At 52.7% G+C, this 20,474-nt stretch overlaps 2 protein-coding genes and 1 long non-coding RNA gene across 8 annotated transcripts in view; 1 reads left to right on the forward strand and 2 right to left on the reverse strand.

Annotated features, from left to right (window-relative positions):
* The window catches only part of PBX4 (PBX homeobox 4), a 57,865-nt gene extending 48,595 nt beyond the window's left edge, over positions 1–9,270 (reverse strand). For both annotated transcript variants that reach the window (XM_028840089.2, XM_015123399.3), the window contains exon 1: positions 9,019–9,270. In XM_028840089.2, the coding sequence (XP_028695922.2) occupies positions 9,019–9,146 (128 nt within the window). In that variant the 5' untranslated portion in view covers positions 9,147–9,270. The remainder of the gene's footprint in view (positions 1–9,018) is intronic.
* On the forward strand, positions 7,686–9,259 carry LOC144336886 (uncharacterized). The gene is made up of 2 exons (XR_013409307.1): positions 7,686–7,884; positions 8,706–9,259. It is a non-coding gene; the product is annotated as an uncharacterized LOC144336886 (long non-coding RNA).
* A 6,350-nt stretch (positions 9,271–15,620) lies between the features above and the next one.
* On the reverse strand, positions 15,621–20,215 carry LPAR2 (lysophosphatidic acid receptor 2). 5 transcript variants are annotated; one of them, XM_077976929.1, is made up of 4 exons: positions 19,875–20,090; positions 19,519–19,752; positions 18,342–19,083; positions 15,621–16,521 (listed from the first exon to the last, which is right to left on the reverse strand). In XM_077976929.1, the coding sequence occupies exons 3-4, from the start codon at positions 19,081–19,083 to the stop codon at positions 16,208–16,210; spliced, it is 1,056 nt and encodes a 351-aa protein (XP_077833055.1). In that variant the 5' UTR covers positions 19,519–19,752; positions 19,875–20,090; the 3' UTR covers positions 15,621–16,207.
* Positions 20,216–20,474: the final 259 nt, after the last annotated feature.

Here is a 20,474-nt window from a genome sequence, read left to right on the forward strand (position 1 = left end):
CCAACACAATTGAACTCTTAGGAAAAGTACACCAAAGACAGCAAGACTCCTCTGGCACTAGACCAAGTCAAGCTAAGCATGTTAACCTAAGAGCATAACTAAAGCCTGCAAACAAGATAAGAAGAAAGCCTACAAGGCACGAAGTCAACTGGCATCTAATTAATCTCCTTAGGGATAGTGAAAAAGAAAATTTCAAATATGAAATCCTGCTTCCCAGGTTTGGACTGATAGATCCTCTCATGCTAACGCTATCTGGCTCTGGGAAATTCCACATCATAAATTCCCTCTAGAGCCTTTGCATTCTTTGAGTGGGTGTGCAGAAGGCTGAATGCTCACTGACATGCTTTATAACTATGTATGAATATAAGGTTAGAACATACATAAGTATACATACTTTATAAGTATATATGTTCTGACCTTATATTCCTTATTACAAAAGTACCAAGCCTAGGGGAACACATTTCAGGTATCAGTTCATGCCTTGCCTCTTCCTTCAGTAAGTTTAAAGGATAGTCAAAATCACTTCATTATCTTCCCTTCATAATAGGAATTTAATCCATATCTCAGCAGTCAATCTGCAGAAATATTGGAGGGACTAGGAAAGTTATGCAAATCTCTACTAGTCGAGGTCATATTAGTAAAAATCAAATCAAAAAGAGAAGGCCGGGCACGGTGGCTTGCACCTGTAATCCCAGCACTTTGGGAGGCTGAGGCAGGTAGATCATGAGGTCAGGAGTTGAAGACCAGCCTGGCCAACATGGTGAAACCCCGTCTCTACTAAAAATACAAAAAATAGCCAGGTGTAGTGGCAGGCGCCTATAATCCCAGCTACTCGGGAGGCCAAAGCAGGAGAATCACTTGAACCCAGGGGGCGGAGGCTGCAGTGAGCCGAGATCACGCCACTGCATTCCGGCTCGGGTGACAGAGATTCTGTCTCAAAAAAAAAAGAGAGAAAAGTTCAGAGATATGTTTTCTTCCTAAGAAAAGCTATGCAGGCGCTGTTGGGTTGCCTAAAACCAACTTCTAAATACATTTTTGGTTTTAGCTATGCCATCTCACACACCACACTGCTTGCTCCTAAAACATGTATAGCAGTAAGCATTCAGAATGGGTGGGATGGCTCATGACTGTAGTCCCAGCATTTTGGGAAGCTGAGGCGGGAGGATAGCTTGAGCCCAGGAGTTTAAGACCAGCCTGGGCAACATAGTGAGACTCTGCATCTACAAAAAAATTTTAAGGCCGGGCACAGTGGCTCATGTCTGTAATCCCTGCACTTTGGGAGGCTGAGGCGCAGGCAGATTACCTGAGGCCAGGAGTTTTAGACCAGCCTGGCCAACATGGCGAAACCATGTCTCTACTAAAAATACAAAAATTAGCCGGGCATGGTGGTGCATACCTGTACACGCCTGTAATCCCAACTACTCGGGAGGCGAGGGTTGCAGTGAGCTGAGATTGCACCACTGTACCCCAGCGAGGGCGACAGAGCGAGACTGTCTCAAGAAAAAAGCAAAACAAAACAAAACGCCCAGGTTTGAAGAGACAGCTATATTTTCCTTCTGTAAATAAACGTACGGCAACAAAACATGTTGAGAGGGCCTCATGTCTGAGATGAAAAATTCCTGGCCGGGCGCGGTGGCTCAAGCCTGTAATCCCAGCACTTTGGGAGGCCGAGACGGGTGGATCACGAGGTCAGGAGATCGAGACCATCCTGGCTAACACGGTGAAACCCCGTCTCTACTAAAAAAAGTACAAAAAACTAGCCGGGCGAGGTGGCGGGCACCTGTAGTCCCAGCTACTCGGGAGGCTGAGGCAGGAGAATGGCGTAAACCCAGGAGGCGGAGCTTGCAGTGAGCAGAGATCCGGCCACCGCACTCCAGCCTGGGTGACAGAGCGAGACTCATCTCAAAAAAAAAAAAAAAAGAAAAATTCCTTCTTGCTAAACAGTTGAGTTCAACTGACTGCTAGGGTGATGAAAGGGGTGACTGGCACATTGAGAGTGGGGAGGATCAGAAAGATTTGCAAAAGCCTCACAGGATCAGTTGATCAGAAGAGACAATCTGCTTCCCAGCCCAGGCTGGTAATCTACCAGGCTGCAGGGTTTACTGTGAGGAGCCGTATTTCCTCCAGAGCGGGGGAAGTGGCCCATGTGAGGATGGAAGATTGTTGTCTGGACTTGAGTGAACTTTAAGGCTTTGAGTTCATCTAAAGGCTAGGTCCAAAGAAATGAGGGAGATTTGAAGCTTCCAAAGTCTCAAAATAAAAGCCCCAAGGGTCATCCTAACACAGAAAGAGGCCAGAAACCAGGAACCAGTTACCTAACACCTGTGTTATCAAGCATGAATAATGCCCCCCACCACACTATTTAGTTTCTTTTTTTTTCTCTATCGTTCAGGCTGGAGTGCAGTGGCACGATCTCGGCTCACTGCAACCTCCGTCTCTCGGGTTCAAGTGATTCTCCTGCCTCAGCCTCCCCAGTAGTTGGCACATACTACAGGTGGGTATCACCACACCCAGCTAATTTTTGTATTTTTAGTAGAGACAGGGTTTCTCCATGTTGCCCAGGCTAGTCTCGAACTCCTGAGCTCAGGTGATCCTCCTGCCTCAGCCTCCCAAAGTGCTGGGATTATAGGTGTGAGCCACTGCACCCAGCCTAATTTCTTAGCCTTAAATCAAAAAGAGCTGTCTTTGAAAATGGTAAAGAAGTAACTGGCTGGCCAGGCGCGGTGGCTCATGCCTGTAATCCCAGCACTTTGGGAGGCCGAGGCAGGTGGATCACCTGAGGTCAGGAGTTTGAGACCAGCCTGGCCAACATGGGGAAACCCCATCTCTACTAAAAAAATACAAAAATTAGCCAGGTGGGCCGGGCGCGGTGGCTCAAGCCTGTAATCCCAGCACTTTGGGAGGCCGAGATGGGCAGATCACGAGGTCAGGAGATCAAGACCATCCTGGCTAACACGGTGAAACCCCGTCTTTACTAAAAAATACAAAAAACTAGCCGGGCGAGGTGGCGGGCGCCTGTAGTCCCAGCTACTCAGGAGGCTGAGACAGGAGAATGGCCCGAACCCGGGAGGCGGAGCTTGCAGTGAGCTGAGATCCGGCCACTGCACTCCAGCCTGGGCGACAGAGCGAGACTCCGTCTCAAAAAAAAAAAAAAAAAAAAAAAAAAAATTAGCCGGGTGAAACCCCGTCTCTACTAAAAAAAATACAAAAAGTAGCCAGGTGTGGTGGTGGGCGCCTGTAATCTTAGCTACTCAGGAGGCTGAGGCAGGAGAATCTCTCGAACCCAGGAGGCGGAAGTTGTAGTGAGCTGAGATCGGGCCACTGCACTCCAGCCTGGGCGACAGAGGGAGACTTCATCTGAAAAAAAAAAAAAAAAAAAAAAAGGGAAGTAACTGGCTGCATTCTATTCTAAATCTAAAGCCTATCTAGGGAAACTAGAATCTCAGGAGATTGCTACAAGGAAAATACAGCAGCCTTGAGGCTGTGCTGGGCCTCAGGAAGGCCACATCTGAGCAGAGTTCACCCCTTAAGCAGTAATATCCCAGTCTGGAAAGTACAAAAGTAGCTTCCAGGACACACCCAAAGCTCTGCCTCTGTGGTGACATTCCTGGGTGTGTCAAATTCATCTTCCCCCTTTCCCAACTCCTACTAATCCCTCTAGAATCTCCTCAGTGTCATGAAACTGTCCTGAATGCAAGGTGCTAGGCATTGATCCTGGCTCTGGGAACACAAAGTATAATGAAGCCACTGCTCTCCGACTAGCCTAACAGACAGGGCACCACGGAAGGCACCCTCTCCAGGCACAGCTCTTCTGTGCTAGCAATTACCTCTACACAGCACATTCCTGTTATAACAATTATTTACAAATTGGTCTCCCACACACCCTACTTCTCAATGAGCGCCAAGAAGGCAGAGAACATCTTAGCCATCTTGTTTCTCTAGCACCTGGTACAATGCTCCAAAAAGAATAAAAATACTGGTTCACGTCTGTCATTCCAGCACTTTGGGAGGCCGAGGTGGGTGGATCACTTGAGCTCAGGAGTTCAAGACCAGCCTGGACAACATGGTGAAACCCCATCTCTACAAAAAATACAAAAATTAGCCAGCCATTGGTGGTTTGAGCTATAGTCCCAGCAACTTGGGAGACTGAGGCTGGAGAATCACCTGAACCTGGGAAGCAGAGGTTTCAGCGAGCTAAGATCGCACCACAGCACTCCAGCCTAGGTGACAGAGTAAGACCCTGTCTCAAAAGAAAAAAAAAAAAAAAAACCACAGCTGGGTGCAGTGGCTCATGCCTGTAATCCCAGCACTTTGAGAGGCCAAGGCAGGCAGATCATCTGAGGTAGGGAGTTCGACACCAGCCTGGCCAATACGGTGAAACCCCATCTCTACTTAAAATACGAAAAATTAGCCGGGTGTGGCGGTACACACCTATAATCCCAGCTACTCGGGAAACTCAGACGGGAGAATCACTTGAACCCAGGAGGCAGAGGTTGCTCACTAGCCAAGATCGTGCCACTGCACTCCAGCCTGGACAACAGAGTGTGAGACTCTGTTTCAAAAAAAAAACCAAAACACACACACAAAAACAGCCAAACAAACAAAAACAAACAAACAAAAAACCACAATGAAAACAGTTGGAGGGGCCAGGCGCAGTGACTCACGTCTGAAATCCTCGACCTTTGGGAGGTTGAGGTGGGAGGATTTCTTGAACTCAGGGGTTTGAGACCAGCCTGGCCAACATAGGGAGACCTAAAAAAATAGAAAGATTAGTCCAGGCATGGTGGCTCATGACTGTAATCCCAGCACTTTGGGAGGCCGAGGTTGGTGGATCATTTGAGGTCAGGAGTTCAAGACCAGCCTGGCCAACATGGTGAAACTCCGTCTCTACTAAAAATACAAAAAAAAATTAGCTGGGCGGTAGTGGCACATGCCTGTAATCCCAGCTACTCAGGAGGCTGAGGCAGGAGAATTGCTTGAGCCTGGGAGGCAGAGGTTGCAGTGAGCTGAGATTGCACCACTGCACTCCAGTCTGGGTGACAGAGTGAGATCCCGTATCAAAAAAAAAAAGAAAAATTAGCCAGGCGTGGTGGCACAGGCCTGTGGTCGCAGCTACTCAAGAAGCTGAGGTGTGAAGATTGCTTGGGCCCAGAAGGTTGAGGCTGCAGTGAGCCATGATCGCACTATTGCACTCTAGCCTGGGTGACAGAGCGCGACCTTGTATCACACACACACACACACACACACACACACACACAAAGAAAGCCAAATAGTTGTATGGTGATAAGGACTCTAACTTCTCAAATAGAGCATCCGAAACTACAAAAAGAGTCAACATTCCCCGAGAAGCAAAGGAAAGAAAGTTTGAAGAACAAATTTACTTTCTATCCCCAAACCATGAACTTGAGAGCAGGGAGAACTTGAGAGCTCTGTCAGAACCAAGTTCAGTACCCAGATATTGTTTTTTTTGTTTGTTTTTTTGAGACGGAGTCTTGCTCTGTTGCCCAGGCTGGAGTGCAGTGGCCGGATCTCAGCTCACTGCAAGCCCGACCTCCCGGGTTCACGCCATTCTCCTGCCTCAGCCTCCCGAGTAGCTGGGACTACAGGCGCCCGCCACCTCGCCTGGCTAGTTTTTTGTATTTTTTTAATAGAGACGGGGTTTCACCATGTTAGCCAGGATGGTCTCAATCTCCTGACCTCATGATCCGCCCGTCTCGGCCTCCCAAAGTGCTGGGATTACAGGCTTGAGCCACCGTGCCCGGCTCAGTACCCAGATATTGTAAAGGTCCGATAAATATTGGCCAAATTTGTTAAAAATTCACTGAAGAACAGGCCAGGCACAGTAGTTCACGCCTGTAATCCCAGCACTTTGGGAGGCTGAGACGGGCAGATCACCTAAGGTAGGAATTTGTGACCAGCCTGGCCAACTTGGTGATACCCCGTCTCTACTAAAAATACAAAATTAGCGGGGCGCGGTGGTTCACGCCTGTAATCTCAGCACTTTGGGAGGCCGAGGCGAGCGGATCAAGAGGTCAGGAGATTGAGACCATCCTGGCTGACACAGTGAAACCCCGTCTCTAATAAAAAAAAAAAAAAATACAAAAAATTAGCCGGGCGTGATGGCAGGCACCTGTAGTCCCAGCTACTCAGGAGGCTGAGGCAGAATGGCGTGAACCTGGAAGGCGGAGCTTGCAGTGAGCAGAGACAGCACCACCGCACTCCAGCCTGGGCTACAAAGCGAGACTCCGTCTCAAAAAAAAAAGAAAAAAACAAAATTAGCCAGGCATGGGGGCACGTGCCTGTAATCCCAGCTACTCAGGAAGCTGAGGGAAGAGAATTGCTTGAACCCGGGAGGCAGAGGTTGCAGTGAGCCAAGATCGCGCCACTGCACTCCAGCCTGGGCAACAATGTGAGAGTCTGTCACACACACACACAAAATTCATTGAAGAACAAATGCAAGCATTATCCACCTTTTACTCTACCTCTTCCTTCCTAGTACTGCTCTTTACCTGGCTTTGTAACCCCTCCCCACTACAGGGCTCTAGTGGGTACACAGTGCACACCACCAGACCCTAGTCCCATACTCAGAGACCGTCCTTCACCTTACAACAGTCCCCATTCAACAAGGCCTCATCCTCCAAAAGGACTTCAGTCCTTTCCTTTCTTTTTCTCTAATAATCACTGCAGGACCCAGACACGGTGGGCTGCCCTGTGAAGCAGATTCTACAGATTCTGGCTGGCTGACAAGTGGTGAGTGGAGGTAAACGGGATGGGAGGTCTTAAAACGCCATTATTTTTCCCCATTGCAACTGGAATAAATAGTCCAAACTCTCTACTGATTGTTACCCAGATGACAAAAACAAAACTCTTTTTTTATTGAGACAGAGTCTTACTCTGTCGCCCAGGTTGGAGTGCAGGGGCACTTGAACCCAGGCGCCTCCTGGGTTCAAATGATTCTCCTGCCTCAGCTTCCCAAGTAGCTGGGACCATAGACATGCACCATCACGTCCGGCAAATTTTCATATTTTTAGTAGAGATGGGGTTTTGCCATGTTGGCCAGGCTGGTCTCGAACTCTTGACCTCAGGTGATCTGCCTACCTTGGCCTCCCAAAGTACAAGGATTACAGGCATCAGTCACTGTGCCTGGCTGAAAAAACAAAACTCTTTACTGAGACTCGTAGGCCCCATGTAATTGGGTTCTAGCCTCCCTTTATTATCACTATTTTTTTTTGTTGTTCAGATAGAATCTTGTTCTGTCACCCAGGCTGGAGTGCAGTGGTGTGATCTCGGCTCACTGCAGCCTCCGCCTCCCAGGTTCCAGTGATTCTCCTGCCTCAGCCTCCCAGGTAGTTGGGATTATAGGCGTGCACCACTATACCTGGCTAATTTTTGTATTTTTAGTAGAGACTGGGTTTCACCATGTTGGCCAGGTTGGTCTTGAACCCCTGACCTCGTGATCCACCCGCCTCGGCCTCTCAAAGTGTTGGGATTACAGGCGTGAGCCACCGTACCTGGCCTCCCTTTAAACTCAACTCTTCCCCTCCCTGGCTAGGAACTTTCTCTTCCAAGCCAGGCTCCGCTTTTTATATCCTCTTTCCCACCTCAGGGCCTCTGAAGCTGCTGTCCTCTCCACAGATGTTCTTCTCCACCTGGCTTCCTATAGCATGCAACCCCTATCCCTACAGCTTTTATTGCCATTTATTTTATTTTTTTCTTTTCTCAGATTGGTGCAGGGAGGTCTCACTATGTTGCCCAGGCTGGTCTCAAACTCCTGGACTCAAGTGATCCTCCCACTGGTAGGCAGCTGGGATTACCTACCCATGCCTGGCTTATACTTTTTTGCTTTTGTTTGAGATATTGTCTAGCTCTGTCACCCAGGCTGGAGTGCAATGGCTTGATTCGGCTCACTGCTGCCTCAGCCTCCTAAGTAGCTGGGACTACAGGCTTGTGTCACACCTAACTAATTTTTTAGTTTTATTTTTGGTAGAGACGAGGTCTTACTACATGGTTCAGGTTGGTCTCGAACTCCTGAGCTCAAGCAATCCTCCTGCCTCAGCCTCCTAAAGTGCTGTGATTACAGATGTGAGCCAATCCACCCAGTCCGTATTTTTTGCTATTTACTTTCCCTCCCCTAAATCATGAACTCGAGAGCAGGGACTGTCAACACCCGGTTCCCTATGCAGTTACTGTAGGGATTCAATAAAAATTTACTGAATTCATTAAAAAGAAAATAGGTCTTCCATCTCCACCCACTCCACTAACCCTTTTCCCAAAAGTTCTGGATTGTTCCCACACCAAGTTACCCCAATTCAATTCTTCAATCTCCTGCAGAGACATTCCTGAGTCCCATTCCCCACCACTCACTCTCCATCATCTGTCCTGGAAACTTCCCACCCACAAGCCGGGCTCGGTGGCTGGGGCCTGTAATCCCAGCACTTTGGGAGGCCGAGGCGGAATAACTGCTTGAGCCCAGGAGTTCAAGCAACTATAGTGAGACCCCCTGTCTCTACAAAATATACAAAAAAATTAGTCGGGCGTGGTGGCACGTGCACCTGTGGTCCCAGCTACTCAGGAGGCTGAGGCAGGAGGATCAACTGAGCCGGGGAGGTGGAGGCTGCAGTGAGCCATGATCACGCCACTGCACTCTAGCCTGGGCGACAGAGCGAGATGGTGTCAAACAACAACAAAAAACTTCTCACCTGCAGAAGTCCCATTAACGTACCCATTTAGTCATTCAATCGTCAAAAGTACCCTACGTGCCCATTTCTCAGCCCTACTCCCTAAACTCAACATTCTCACCCCAAGATGAACCGTTGAAAATCCTTCACGCCACTGCTCAGCCCCATAAGGCCCGTCCAGCCCGTTCCCTTTGAACCCCATATATCCCCTCGCCCTCGGGACCCCCCTCCAGCCCTCCTCAAGCGTCTCTCGTCAGTCTGCCCTCCCCGCCCTGTCCCCTCTGTCCGCCACCCTCACTGCCACGACCCTGCGTGGCCCCGCCGAGCCCGCGGGCAGCACCTGGCCTGCGCCTCGTCCAGGCTTTGGTCGGTGACGGCCATGATCTGCTGCAGGACGTCGCTCGTGTCGGGCCGCCGCGGGCGGCGCGGGGCGGGGGGCGATGGCGCGGGGCGCTGCGTGGCGGCCATGAGCGGCAGGGCCAGGCGGGCGCTGTGAAGGAGCCGTCGAGCCTGGAGCACTAGCACTCGAGCCGCAGCCAACCGCCGCTGCCTGAGCTCCACGCCAGCCAGCGCTCGCGCCTAAGCCACGCCCACCACCGCTGCCGCCAGCCAACCCGTGTATTGCACTGCCTACAGACACGCCCCTTCATCGCCGTCAGCCAACCGGCGCCACGCACCGCCCCGGGAGACGCCCCGAACTTCCCTCACCCCGGGCATGGACTCGGTTAGCGGTTGCCGAGGCAACGGCACTTCTCACAAGCGCCCTCCTCCAGCCTGAGACAGGGCAGCGCTGGCTCCGCTCCAGCCAGAGGCCCCCATCCCTCACAACTCCCGCGGTGCACGCCTCCTTCAGCCCCACTCATCTCCTCAGAGTTCCTGCTCCTCCTCAGAGCCCCCTGCTCCTCCTCAAAGCCCTCGGTCCTCAGAGACCCTCACTCCCCGGAGCACCCCAACTCTTCCTTCAAGCCACCCTCTCCTCCTCAGAACCCCACACCTCTTATAGCTTGATCGACAGCCCCCATTCATTTCCAGAAGCCCCAAGCCCCAGACCCCTGCTCAGTCCCTCTAATGCTCCCTGCAGCCTCAGCCCCATCAGGTGGGCCACTGGGGCCCCTGGCTCTTCCTCTAGAGCTTTCCACGCCCCCTTCACCCGGCCAAGGGGGAGCACAGGTGTGCGTGGTTGATGGCAACAAGAAGGTCAGAACGCAGCGCTTTTCTCCACTGAAGAAATCAATTCCAGTCACCTTTCAAGGTCCAGCTAAAGAGTGACCTCGCTTGTTTACGCAGTCTACAGTTCTGGGCATAGAAAATGCTACCACGTGGTTACCGAATGAAGGAAGGAGGTTTACTGAGAGCCTCCCCTGCAGTGCGCCCCAAATCAGAGCGAATCCTCACATCTTTGTTTCTAGCCCTTAGGACACAGCATCAGAGGTTCCTACTGCACAAGAAAAGGAACTGGGCGGTGGCTCACGCCTGTAATCTAGCACTTTGGATGGCGGAGGCGGGAGGATCACTTGAGCATGGGAGTTTGAGATCAGTTTGGGCAACATAGTGAGACCCTGTGGTGGTGCACGCCTGTGGTCCCAGCTACTTGGGACTTGAGAGGCTGCAGTGAAAGGATCACTTGGGCCCGCGAATTTGAGGCTGCAGTGAGCCATGATTGTACCAGTGCACTCCAGCCTGGTTGACAGAGACCAGGTCTCAAAAAAAAAAAAAAAAAAAAAAAAAAAAGGAATGGACTGGACATGAATCGCTTCTCCAAAGTCACAGAACCTCCTGGAGCCTATTTGCTATGAGGACAGGCTCCAGATGTGGGCTCAGTAAAAGGTCCTTAGCCTGCTGGCTGGGAACCCTTCCAGGGCTGGGCCCATGTTCTCTCCATTGCTGCTGGGGAGGAAATTCAAACACCATCTGGAATGGCTGGATTGGAGAGCTTCCGGAGACTCCAAAGGGGACAGTAGGGAGTGAAAATGAAAGACATGGACTGAGTGTCTGGACAATAGGGAAAGCTCTGTGATGAAGGAAACCACCGACACTTGGCTGCAATGACAGGAAGTAATAGATTGCATGGGAGCCACGGAGACCAGTGCCTGTTCAAAAGGTCACCCGCAAGCACAGCACTGCCCAGGAGGCCTGAACAGTAGTGGCCTTCAGGCTGGGTGCAGTGGCTGACACCCGTGACCCCAACACTTTGGGAGTCTGAGGTGGGAGATTACTTGAGCCCAGGAGTTCGAGACCAGTCTGGGGAACATAGTGAGATCCCATCTCTACAAAAATAAAAATTAAAAAATTAGCTAAATTAGCTGGTCATGGTCTCAGCTACTTGGGAGGCTGAGGCGGGAGGATAAGTTGGGCCCAGGAGGTTAAGGCTTCAGTGAGCTATGTTTATGCCACTGCACTCCAGCCTGGATGAGAGAGCAAAACCCTGCCCCCAACCCCAACGAAGTAGTACCTTCAGAGAACTTGGAGGGCTGTGGGCACTGGAAGCTTCAGGAATCAGCAGAGGCACAAATTTGAAGCCAGCCAGGTGCTGTGGCTCAAGCCTGTAATCCCAGCACTTTGGGAGGTTGAGACGGGCGGATCACGAGGCCAGGAGATCGAGACCATCCTGGCTAACACGGTGAAACCCCATCTCTACCAAAAAAACACAAAAAACTAGCCGGGCGAGGGGGTGGGCGCCTGTAGTCCCAGCTACTTGGGAGGCTGAGGCAGGAGAATGGCGTGAACCCGGGAGGCGGAGCTTGCAGTGAGCTGAGATCCGGCCACTGCACTCCAGCCTGGGCGACAGAGCGAGACTCCGTCTCCAAAAAAAAAAAAAAAACAAAAACAAAAAGAAAATTTGAAGCCACTTGGTAGAGAGGGGAGATCGACAAGAGGAAATGGGACAAGGTCTTGAAGGAGACCCACGGGGTGCAGGTTAAAACCTGGAGGAGCTGATGTGAACAGCCAGCTCAGAGAGCCTGAGATAGAGTTGCCTTTTTTTTCTTTCTTTTTTTTTTTTTTTTTTTTTGTTGAGACAGAAGTCTTACTCTGTCGCCTAGGCTGGAGTGCAGTGGTGCGACCTTGGCTCACTGCAACCTCCGCCTCCCGGGTTCAAGCAATTCTCCTGCCTCAGCCTCCTGAGTAGCTTACAGGCACCCGCCACCACGCCTGGCTAATTTTTGTATTTTTAGTAGAAATGAGGTTTCATCATGTTGGCCAGGCTAGTTTCAAACTTCTGACCTCAGGTGATCAGCCTGCCGCGGCTTCCCAAAGTGCTGGGATTACAGGCATGAGCCACCTCGCCCGTCCCATAGTTGCCTTTTGGAGGTCATCGGGGGTTTCTACTGCATAGAAATTAGTTGGCAGCCTTGGTACTCAAAGTGCCCGGCCAGGCCCAGTTAATAGAGAAGGACCTGGGAGTTTTGGGTTCTTTGACAATGCGTATTTTAGTGGTTTAAGAATTTGGCACAGGTGGCTGGGTGCGGTGGCTCATGTGTGAGTGACCTGGGTTCAAATTCTAGCTGTTATTCAGCATGGGACTCAAAAGTAGGGACATAACCCCACCTCCTCACTGGTGAGGTGGGAGCAGAGAATGAGATCCTGGCACACACTGTGCCTTGGAGGGGGCTTCCCTGAGCATCTCAGAGGGGGATGCATCACGGGTCTGGCACTCATGGGTTGGGTGCTATGGGGTGAGGTAGGGAAAGCCCAGCTGAACTTGGGACCAACTCTGGGCTTTGTGGGAATCTGAAGTCCCTTTCCCAGGGGCCTCTCTGGTCCCTTGGGGAATGTATATGCCCTCTCCAAGCTGTGTTAACCACGGGCCAGAACACAACATGTCTGAGTCAGTGTTCTCACATAAAAATCAATAAGACTGGCCAGGCATGGTGACTCACACCTGTAATCCCAGCACTTTGGGAGGCCAAAGCGGGCAGATCACGAGGTCAGGGGTTCAAGAGCAGCCTGGCCAATATGGTGAAATCCCATCTCTACTAAAATACAAAAAATTAGACAGGCATGGTGGTGCATGCCTGTAGTCCCAGGTATTTGGGAGGCTGAGGCAGGAGAATTGCTCGAACCTCGGGTGGGCGGAGGTTGCAGTGAGCTGAAATCATGCAAGACTCTGTCTCAAAAAAAAAAAAAAAAAAAGGCCAGGCACGGTGGCTCATGCCTATAATCCCAGCACTTTGGGAGGCTGAGGTGGGCGAACCACCTGAGGTCAGGAGTTTGAGACTAGCCTGGCCAACATGGTGAAACCCCATCTCTACAAAAGTACAAAAAATTAGCCAGGCATGATGGTGGGTGCCTGTAATCCCGGCTACTTGGGAGGCTAAGGTGGAAGAATCACTTGAACCTGGGAGGTGGAGGTTGCAGTGAGCCAGGATTGTGTCATTGCACTCCAGCTTGGGCGAGGGAGAACAAGACTCTGTCTCCAAAAAAAAAAAAAAAAAAAAAAAAAGAGCCTGGTGCGGTGGCTCACACTTGTAATCCCAGCACTTTGGGAGGCTAAGGCCAGTGGATCACGAGGTCAGGAGGCCTGGCCAATATGGTGAAACCCCGTCTGTACTAAAAAAAAAAAAAAATACAAAAAACTAGCCGGGCGAGGTGGCGGGCGCCTGTAGTCCCAGCTACTCGGGAGGCTGAGGCAGGAGAATGGCGTAAACCCGGGAGGCGGAGCTTGCAGTGAGCTGAGATCCGGCCACTGCACTCCAGCCTGGGCGGCAGAGCGAGACTCCGTCTCAAAAAAAAAAAAAAAATTAGCCCGGGGCATGGTGGTGCACACCTGTAGTCCCAGCTACTCTGGAGGCTGAGGCAGAAGAATTGCTTGAACCCAGGAGGTGGAGGTTGCAGTGGGCCAAGATAGGGCCATAAGATGCAGGTGATTAAATAATAAGGAATCTAAGGCTGGGCATGGTGGCTCACAGCTGTAATCCCAGCACTTTGGGAGGCTGAGGTGGCAGATTACCTGAGGTCAGGAGTTCAAGACCAGCCTGGCCAACATGGTGAAACCGTGAAACCCCATCTCTACTAAAAATAAAAATTAGCTGGGTGTGGTGGCCGCCTGTAATCCCAGCTACTCGGGAGGCTGATGCAGGAGAATCACTTGAACCTGGAAGGCAGAGGTTGCAGTGAGCCGAGATTGCGCCATTGCACTCCAGCCTGGGCAACAGAGCAAGACTCTGCCTTAAAAAAAAAAAAAAAAAAAAAAAATGCCCAGCACAGTGGCTCATGCTTGTAATCCCAGCACTTTGAGAGGCCGAGGAGGGTGGATCACGAGGTCGGGAGTTCAAGACCAGCCTGGCCAAGACGGTGAAACCCTGTCTCTACCAAAAATACAAAAATTAGCCAGGCACAGTGGCAGGCACCTGTAATCCCAGCTACTCAGGAGGCTGAGGCAGGAGAGTCGCTTGAACCTGGGGGGCAGAGGTTGCAGTGAGCCGAGATCGCACACTGCACTCCAGCCTGGAGGACAGAGTCACACTCCATCTCAAAAAAAAATTTTTTAAATAAAGCACCTAAAGTGCTTACCAGTGTGCCAGGCACATCAGAGGAGCTTGAGAAATGGTAATGCTCAAATCCTGCATCCCACTACCTGAACCCCACAACCTGTGGCTGGAAGTGTGAATGCAGGTCATGGGCAATGGGATAGAAATGGCTGGGCACATGACCTTGAACCATCAGGGCTCAAACAAAAGGGCAGTGGAGAGGGAGGGGGCTCATAGGGTCCAGACACTACCCTGAGCTGCAGAGAAAGACAGGTAGACAGGCAGTGAGATGGAGGCAGAGCAACAGACAGGGGAAACAAAGAACAGAGGTAGAGGGGAACAGATGCAAGACCCCAATAAGAGAGAGGGGCTGGGCGTGGTGGCTCATGCCTATAATCCCAGCACTTTGGGCGGCCAAGGTGAATGGGTGGATCTCTTGAGATCAAGAGTTTGAGACCAGCCTGACCAACATGGTGGGACCCCACCTCTATTAAAAATATAAACATTAGCCAGGCATGCGGTGGCTCACACCTGTAATCCCAGCACTTTGGGAGGCTGAGGTGGGTGGATCATTCAAGGTCAGGAGTTCAAGACCAGCTTGGCCAACATGGTGAAACACCATCTCTACTATAATACAAAAATTAGCCGAGTGTGGTGGCAGATGCCTGTAACCCAGCTACTTGGGAAGCTGAGGCAGGAGAATCGCTTGAACCCAGGAGGCAGAAGTTGCAGTGAGCCGAGATCAAGCCACTGCACTCCAGCCTGGGCGACAGAGTGAGGCTCCCTCTCAAAAACAAACAAACAAACAAATAAATAATAATAAAAATACAAATACAGAGATTAGCTGGACGTGGTGGCATGTACCTGTAATCCCAGCTTCCGGCCGGGCGCGGTGGCTCAAGCCTGTAATCCCAGCACTTTGGGAGGCCGAGACGGGTGGATCACGAGGTCAGGAGATCGAGACCATCCTGGCTAACATGGCGAAACCCCGTCTCTACTAAAAACACAAAAAATTAGCCGGGCGAGGTGGCGGCGCCTGTGGTCCCAGCTACTCGGGAGGCTGAGGCAGGAGAATGGCGGGAACCCGGGAGGCGGAGCTTGCAGTGAGCTGAGATCTGGCCACTGCACTCCAGCCTGGGTGACAGAGCGAGACTCCGTCTCAAAAAAAAAAAAAAAAAAAAAAAAATCCCAGCTTCCCCTGAAGCACAAGAATCTGGAACCCGGGAGGTGGAGGTTGCAGTGAGCTGAGATTGTGCTATTTTTCTCCAGCCTGGGCTACAAAGTGAGACTCTGTCTTAAAAAAAAAAAAGAGAGATGGAATAACAGCCAGCCAGACTGAAGAAGAGGGAGCACAGGGCCAAGGAGATACCATGTTGAAGGATCCTTGCTGGACCTGGGCCAAGGTAGACAATTCCGGGACACATGGAGAGATACACTGTCTGAACTGATAACAACAAATGTTTTGGAGACCTCAGAGTGAAAAGAAAGGTTTACTCCTTGTATCATCCCCTCCCAGTGGACTGCTTCAGTTCTAACAGAGACAGGCCAGCCCCTGGAGGCTGCAAGGAGCCACAAGCCTTTCCCAGCTCACACTCTGCATCCCTTAGTCTCTGCTGCTAAAGAATCAGCCTCAGGTGGATGGGACGTCCATAAGTCTGTCCTCATTACCCAGTCACACTGGGTAGCATGGCCCAAGAGAGCCCTCATCTCTCCCCACCTTAAAACCCTCAGCATCACACAGCAGGAACAGTCCACAGGGCTTACCAAGGATACACAGTGAAAACAGAAAAATGTCTGTTACAAACCCCCTAAACCTGAGATGGCTGAAGAGCCAGATTCCTGTGCCCCATCTGACTCCTCCAGGCAGTGGGAGATGACCCCAAGCCCCCATTCCCTGGGCAGAGTGGTGTGCCTGGGGAGGGCTGGCAGTGGTGCTGTGCCGTGCCAGACCCTGGCCTGACAGTCAGTCAGTCCCGCTGGTTGGGTTGAGCCAGGAGCACCCACAAGTCATCAGGGGCTGTGGATTTGTTGCTTGCTGCATACCGCTGAAGTTCAAGGTAGCTAAAGGGTGGAGTCCATCAGTGGGTGGCCGTTCTCGGGAAGCATGATGCGAGTGCTGGCACCTCCCTGGGCAGAGGATGTATAGTGGGCAGACTCGCGGGTGGACCGGCGGAGGCACGCACAGCAGAGGAGGCGGCGGAAAGTGCGGCGCATCTCAGCATCTCGGCAAGAGTACACGGCAGCATTGACCAGTGAGTTGGCCTCGGCCAATAGTAGGAAGTACTTTTCTACAGCCAGGACATTGCAGGACTTGCAGCCCAAACCATCTAGGAGCAGTACCACCTGGCCTGGTGTCCAGCAGACCACGAAAGCCCCTGTGGGACAGAGGCGGAAGTGAGCTGGGCAAGCTGTCAGAGGCGCGGCACCTACAGCTCTCAGTTTGGGGTTGGAGAGGTATCCAGAGCTCAAACAATAACGGTGCAGTTTGCAGTGCAAGAGTTGCCTGTTCTGCTGATTCTGCAGTGTGACAGGAAGGCCCGCTAAGATGGGCCATCTTTGCTAATTGGTACACAGTGGCCAAGGCACTGGACATTTTGTGTGTGTGTGTGCGCGCGCGTGTGTGTGTGTGTGTGTGTTTGAGATGGAGTCTTGCTCTGTCGCCAGGCTAGAGTGCAGTGGTGCAATCTTGGCTCACTGCAAACTCTGCCTCCCAGGTTCAAGAGATTCCCCTGCCTCAGCCTCCAGAGTAGCTGGGACTACAGGTGCCCGCCACCACGCCCAGCTGCTTTTTTTAAAAAAAATTTTAGTAGAGATGGGGTTTCACCACATTGGCCAGGATGGTCTCGATCTCCTGACCTCATGATCCGCCTGCCTCGGCCTCCCAAAGTGTTGGGATTACAGGCGTGAGCCACTGCACCTGGCCTGTGTGTGTTTTTTTTGAGACAGGGTCTCCTTCTATCACCTAGGCTGGAGTACAGTGGCATGATCATACCTCACTGAAGCATTTGACAGGCTGAGGCAGGATAATCGCTTGAGGCCAGGAGTTTCAGACCAGCCTGGGCAATATAGTGAGACCTCATCTCTACAAAAAATAAAAAATTAGCCAGGTGTGGTGGCACATGCCTGTAGTCCCAGTTACTCAGGAAGCTGAGGCGGGAGGATTGCCTGAGCCCTGAAGGTCGAGGCTGCAGTGAGCTACAATGGAGCCACTATAGTCCAGCCTGGGCAAGAGTAAGACCCTGTCTCTAAAAAAAAAAAAATTTCGAAATTTAAAAGTATGGGCCGGGTGCGGTGGCTCATGCTTGTAATACCAGCACTTTGGGAGGCCAAGGCGGGTGGATCACAAGGTCAAGAGATCGAGACCATCCTGGCCAACATGGTGAAACCCCATCTCTACCAAAAATACAAAAATTAGCCAGGCGTAGTGGCATGCACCTGTAGTCCCAGCTACTCAGGAGGCTGAAGCAGGAGAATCACTTGAACCTGGGAGGCAGAGGTTGCAGTGAGCCGAGATTGCGCCACTGCACTCCAGCCTGGGTGACAGAGCGAGACTCAGTCTCAAAATAATAATAATAATAATAATAATAATAATAATAATTTAAAAATACATATAGATTAAAAAATAATTTAAAGGCTTTTTGTTAAACCAGGCTTAGCACTGCTAAAAACTTTTTTTTTTTTGAGATGGAGTTTCAAAAAACTCCACCTCACCTGGCTAATTTTGTATTTTTAGTAGAGACGGGATTTCTCCATGTTGGTCAAGCTGGTTGCCAACTCCCAACCTCAGTTGATCCGCCCGCCTCAGCCTCCCAAAGTGCTGGGATTACAGGCGTGAGCCACTGCACCCGGCCAGCACTGCTAAAAACTCTCAAGGGCTTCCCACGAAACTCAAAATATGACTCCTGTCTGTGCCCCTTAAGGCCTTGCCGAACTCTCCTCCTCACAAGCCCGCTTTCCTCTTTAGAGGCTCTGGCCTGGTACTGCCTTTAGGTTTTTACTTTGTTTCCTCTGCCTGGAACTCTCTCTGTTCCTATCCTCAGCATTCAGGCCTCTGCTCATATATGACCTCCCTGGAGAACATTCCCCACCTAAGTCTTCCCCCTATCACCCTCTATCAGGTAGCTTGTTTTGTTAATTGCTTCGAAGCGTCTTGTGGGAAACAGGGGGAAGCAGGGTGCCTGAGGGCCCCACTCACCCAGGATGATGACGACAGTCTTGACCAGGCTGAGCGTGGTCTCTCGGTAGCGCGGGTGGCAACTGACGTGCTCTGCCATGCGCTGCACTCTCCGCCGCACGTAGAAGAAAATGCGGGTGTAGACAGCCACCATGAGAAGAAAGACAAGCAGGCTCGACAGAGCCCAGACAGCCAAATAGGAGCGGCTGAGCAGGGGTGCCATGCGCGAGCAGCGGTCCAGGGCACAGAGGCAGTGCCAGGAGTGGGCGGGCAGCAGCCCCAGGCCCAGGGCAGCCACCCACACGCCCACAATGAGCATGACCACGCGGCCACGGGGCAGGCGGCTGTGCAGCTGCACGGCCATCACACTGCGGTGCCGCTCCACAGCGATGGCCAGCAGTGTGGCCACCGACGCAGTGAGGCTTGTGTCCAGCAAGCCCTGCCGCAGGAACCAGCCCTCAAGTGAAAGTCGGGCTGTGCGGGGACCAGTGTGGAACATGAGGAAGAGGTAGGCCACCCCCGCGAAGAGGTCAGCTGCGGCCAGGTTGCCTAGCAGGTAGTAGATGGGCTGGTGGAAGCGGCGGTTGGAGGCGATGGCTGCTATGACCAGGAGATTGGTGAGCAGCACCAGTACGCTGACGGTCAGCCCCAGTGCCACCACGACCACATCCTTGGGCCGCCAGTGAGAGCTGAGCTCCTTGCCACTGTTGTTATAGAAGAAGCCAATGGTCTCGTTGTAGTAGCAATGGCCCATGGTGACCATCTGGGGACACAAGAGATCAGTGCATGTGGCGCTTCTTGGAAGGACACAGGGAGGGGCGGCAGCTACAGAGGACAAGGAAGGACAAGGGTCTTGAATTCAGATGCCTCAGAGCAAAGTGGCAGTGGTGAGGACCACGGTAGCCTGGAAAAAGCAAGCTCCATGGGGCTGGGGTGGGGGTGGAGGAGCTGCTGTTTCTTACCTACTAATAAGACCTGTGTCAAGACATAACCCAAGTCAACAGGGTTTTGAACCAGAAGAAGTGAAACAAAACCCATGTATGGTCGAATCCCAGCCCACCTGCCGCCAATGTGTGACCCGGTTTGGGCTGTAGGGAGAGGCAAGACAAAGGGGTGTGAGCTGCGGGACGAGATGAGGGAGGGTCACTTAGGTGCTGGAGTCAGTGTGGGGAGCAGAGACCCGGGAGCATGTGCCCACAAGAGTGAGGTCACTTGCTAGGACCCTGCGAGGGAGCGTTGCCGAGGCGTGGAGGTGATCAGAGTGGACAGAGAGTCGGTCCCAGAAGTTGGTCTGCCGGATTTGGGCGCGAGTGCTTCCCAAGCGGGCGGGGCAATAGGCTGTTCCGGGTGGGACGGAGGACACTGGCGGTCTCCGGGACAAAGACAGCGGTTGGGGAAGGGACAGCTGGCCGGGCCTCCAGGCGTCTCCAGACTGGGGAAGGGGTAGGGGGTTAAGGGATCAGGGGGCTGCGTCCTGGCCCCGCAGGCACGTGCCGCGCCCTTCCCCCGGGCCCAGGCCCGCACCCGCCCGCCTCCCGTCCGTGCCGGCCTCACCTGGGCCTCCCGTCACGCCGCAGATAAGGCGGGCTCGCGGGGGTTCGGGGCGGGCTCGAGGCCCATGGCCCGGCGACCGCGGCGGGAGCGGTGGAGCGTCCGGGTGCGCCCTGCGTGGGCTGCTGAGAGGGCGCGGGAGGCGGGGTCTCCCCGGCGCCCCGCCCCTGCCACCTGGGGGAGTCCCGCCCCGCCACCTGGGGGAGCCCCGCCTCCGCGGCCGCGTCGGGGGCGGTGTCGCCCGGAACCGCAGCCCCCCTATTTCCTCCCCGCCTCGCGGCCCCTCGGTCGCCTCTATTTCCGGCGCGGGACCCCCACCCCGGTCCCTGCACACCTCACGCGCCCGCAGTTTCGAGCCTGCGGGGCTGAGTCACCCGGCGACCCCAAAATTCCCGCCGCGACTCCGCGCAGCCCGGGCGGAGCTCCAGGTGGTCTTGGGTCCGCGCCCCTTCTCCGGACCCCCAACCCTCCCAGCCCCACCCCGCTCTCTTCTTCGTGTCCAATGGGCCGCCGAGTTACAAGCCACTCCCTGATCCGACTTGGCTCCCACCGCCCGGACCCCCGCCCATCCTCGGCTTTCCCAGCTCGCAGCTACAGCGCGCC

This window comes from Macaca mulatta, chromosome 19, assembly GCF_049350105.2.
Source record: "Macaca mulatta isolate MMU2019108-1 chromosome 19, T2T-MMU8v2.0, whole genome shotgun sequence".
Taxonomy (NCBI): Eukaryota; Metazoa; Chordata; class Mammalia; order Primates; family Cercopithecidae; genus Macaca; species Macaca mulatta.

Excerpts from the sequence above, each read along its gene's own strand:
- LPAR2 (XM_028838546.2), bottom strand. The coding sequence starts at position 19,083 with ATGGTCACCATGGGCCATTGCTACTACAACGAGACCATTGGCTTCTTC. Across the intron at positions 16,522-18,341 it reads GACTGTCGTCATCATCCTGG|GGGCTTTCGTGGTCTGCTGG; the intron begins GTGAGTGGGGCC and ends TCTGTCCCACAG.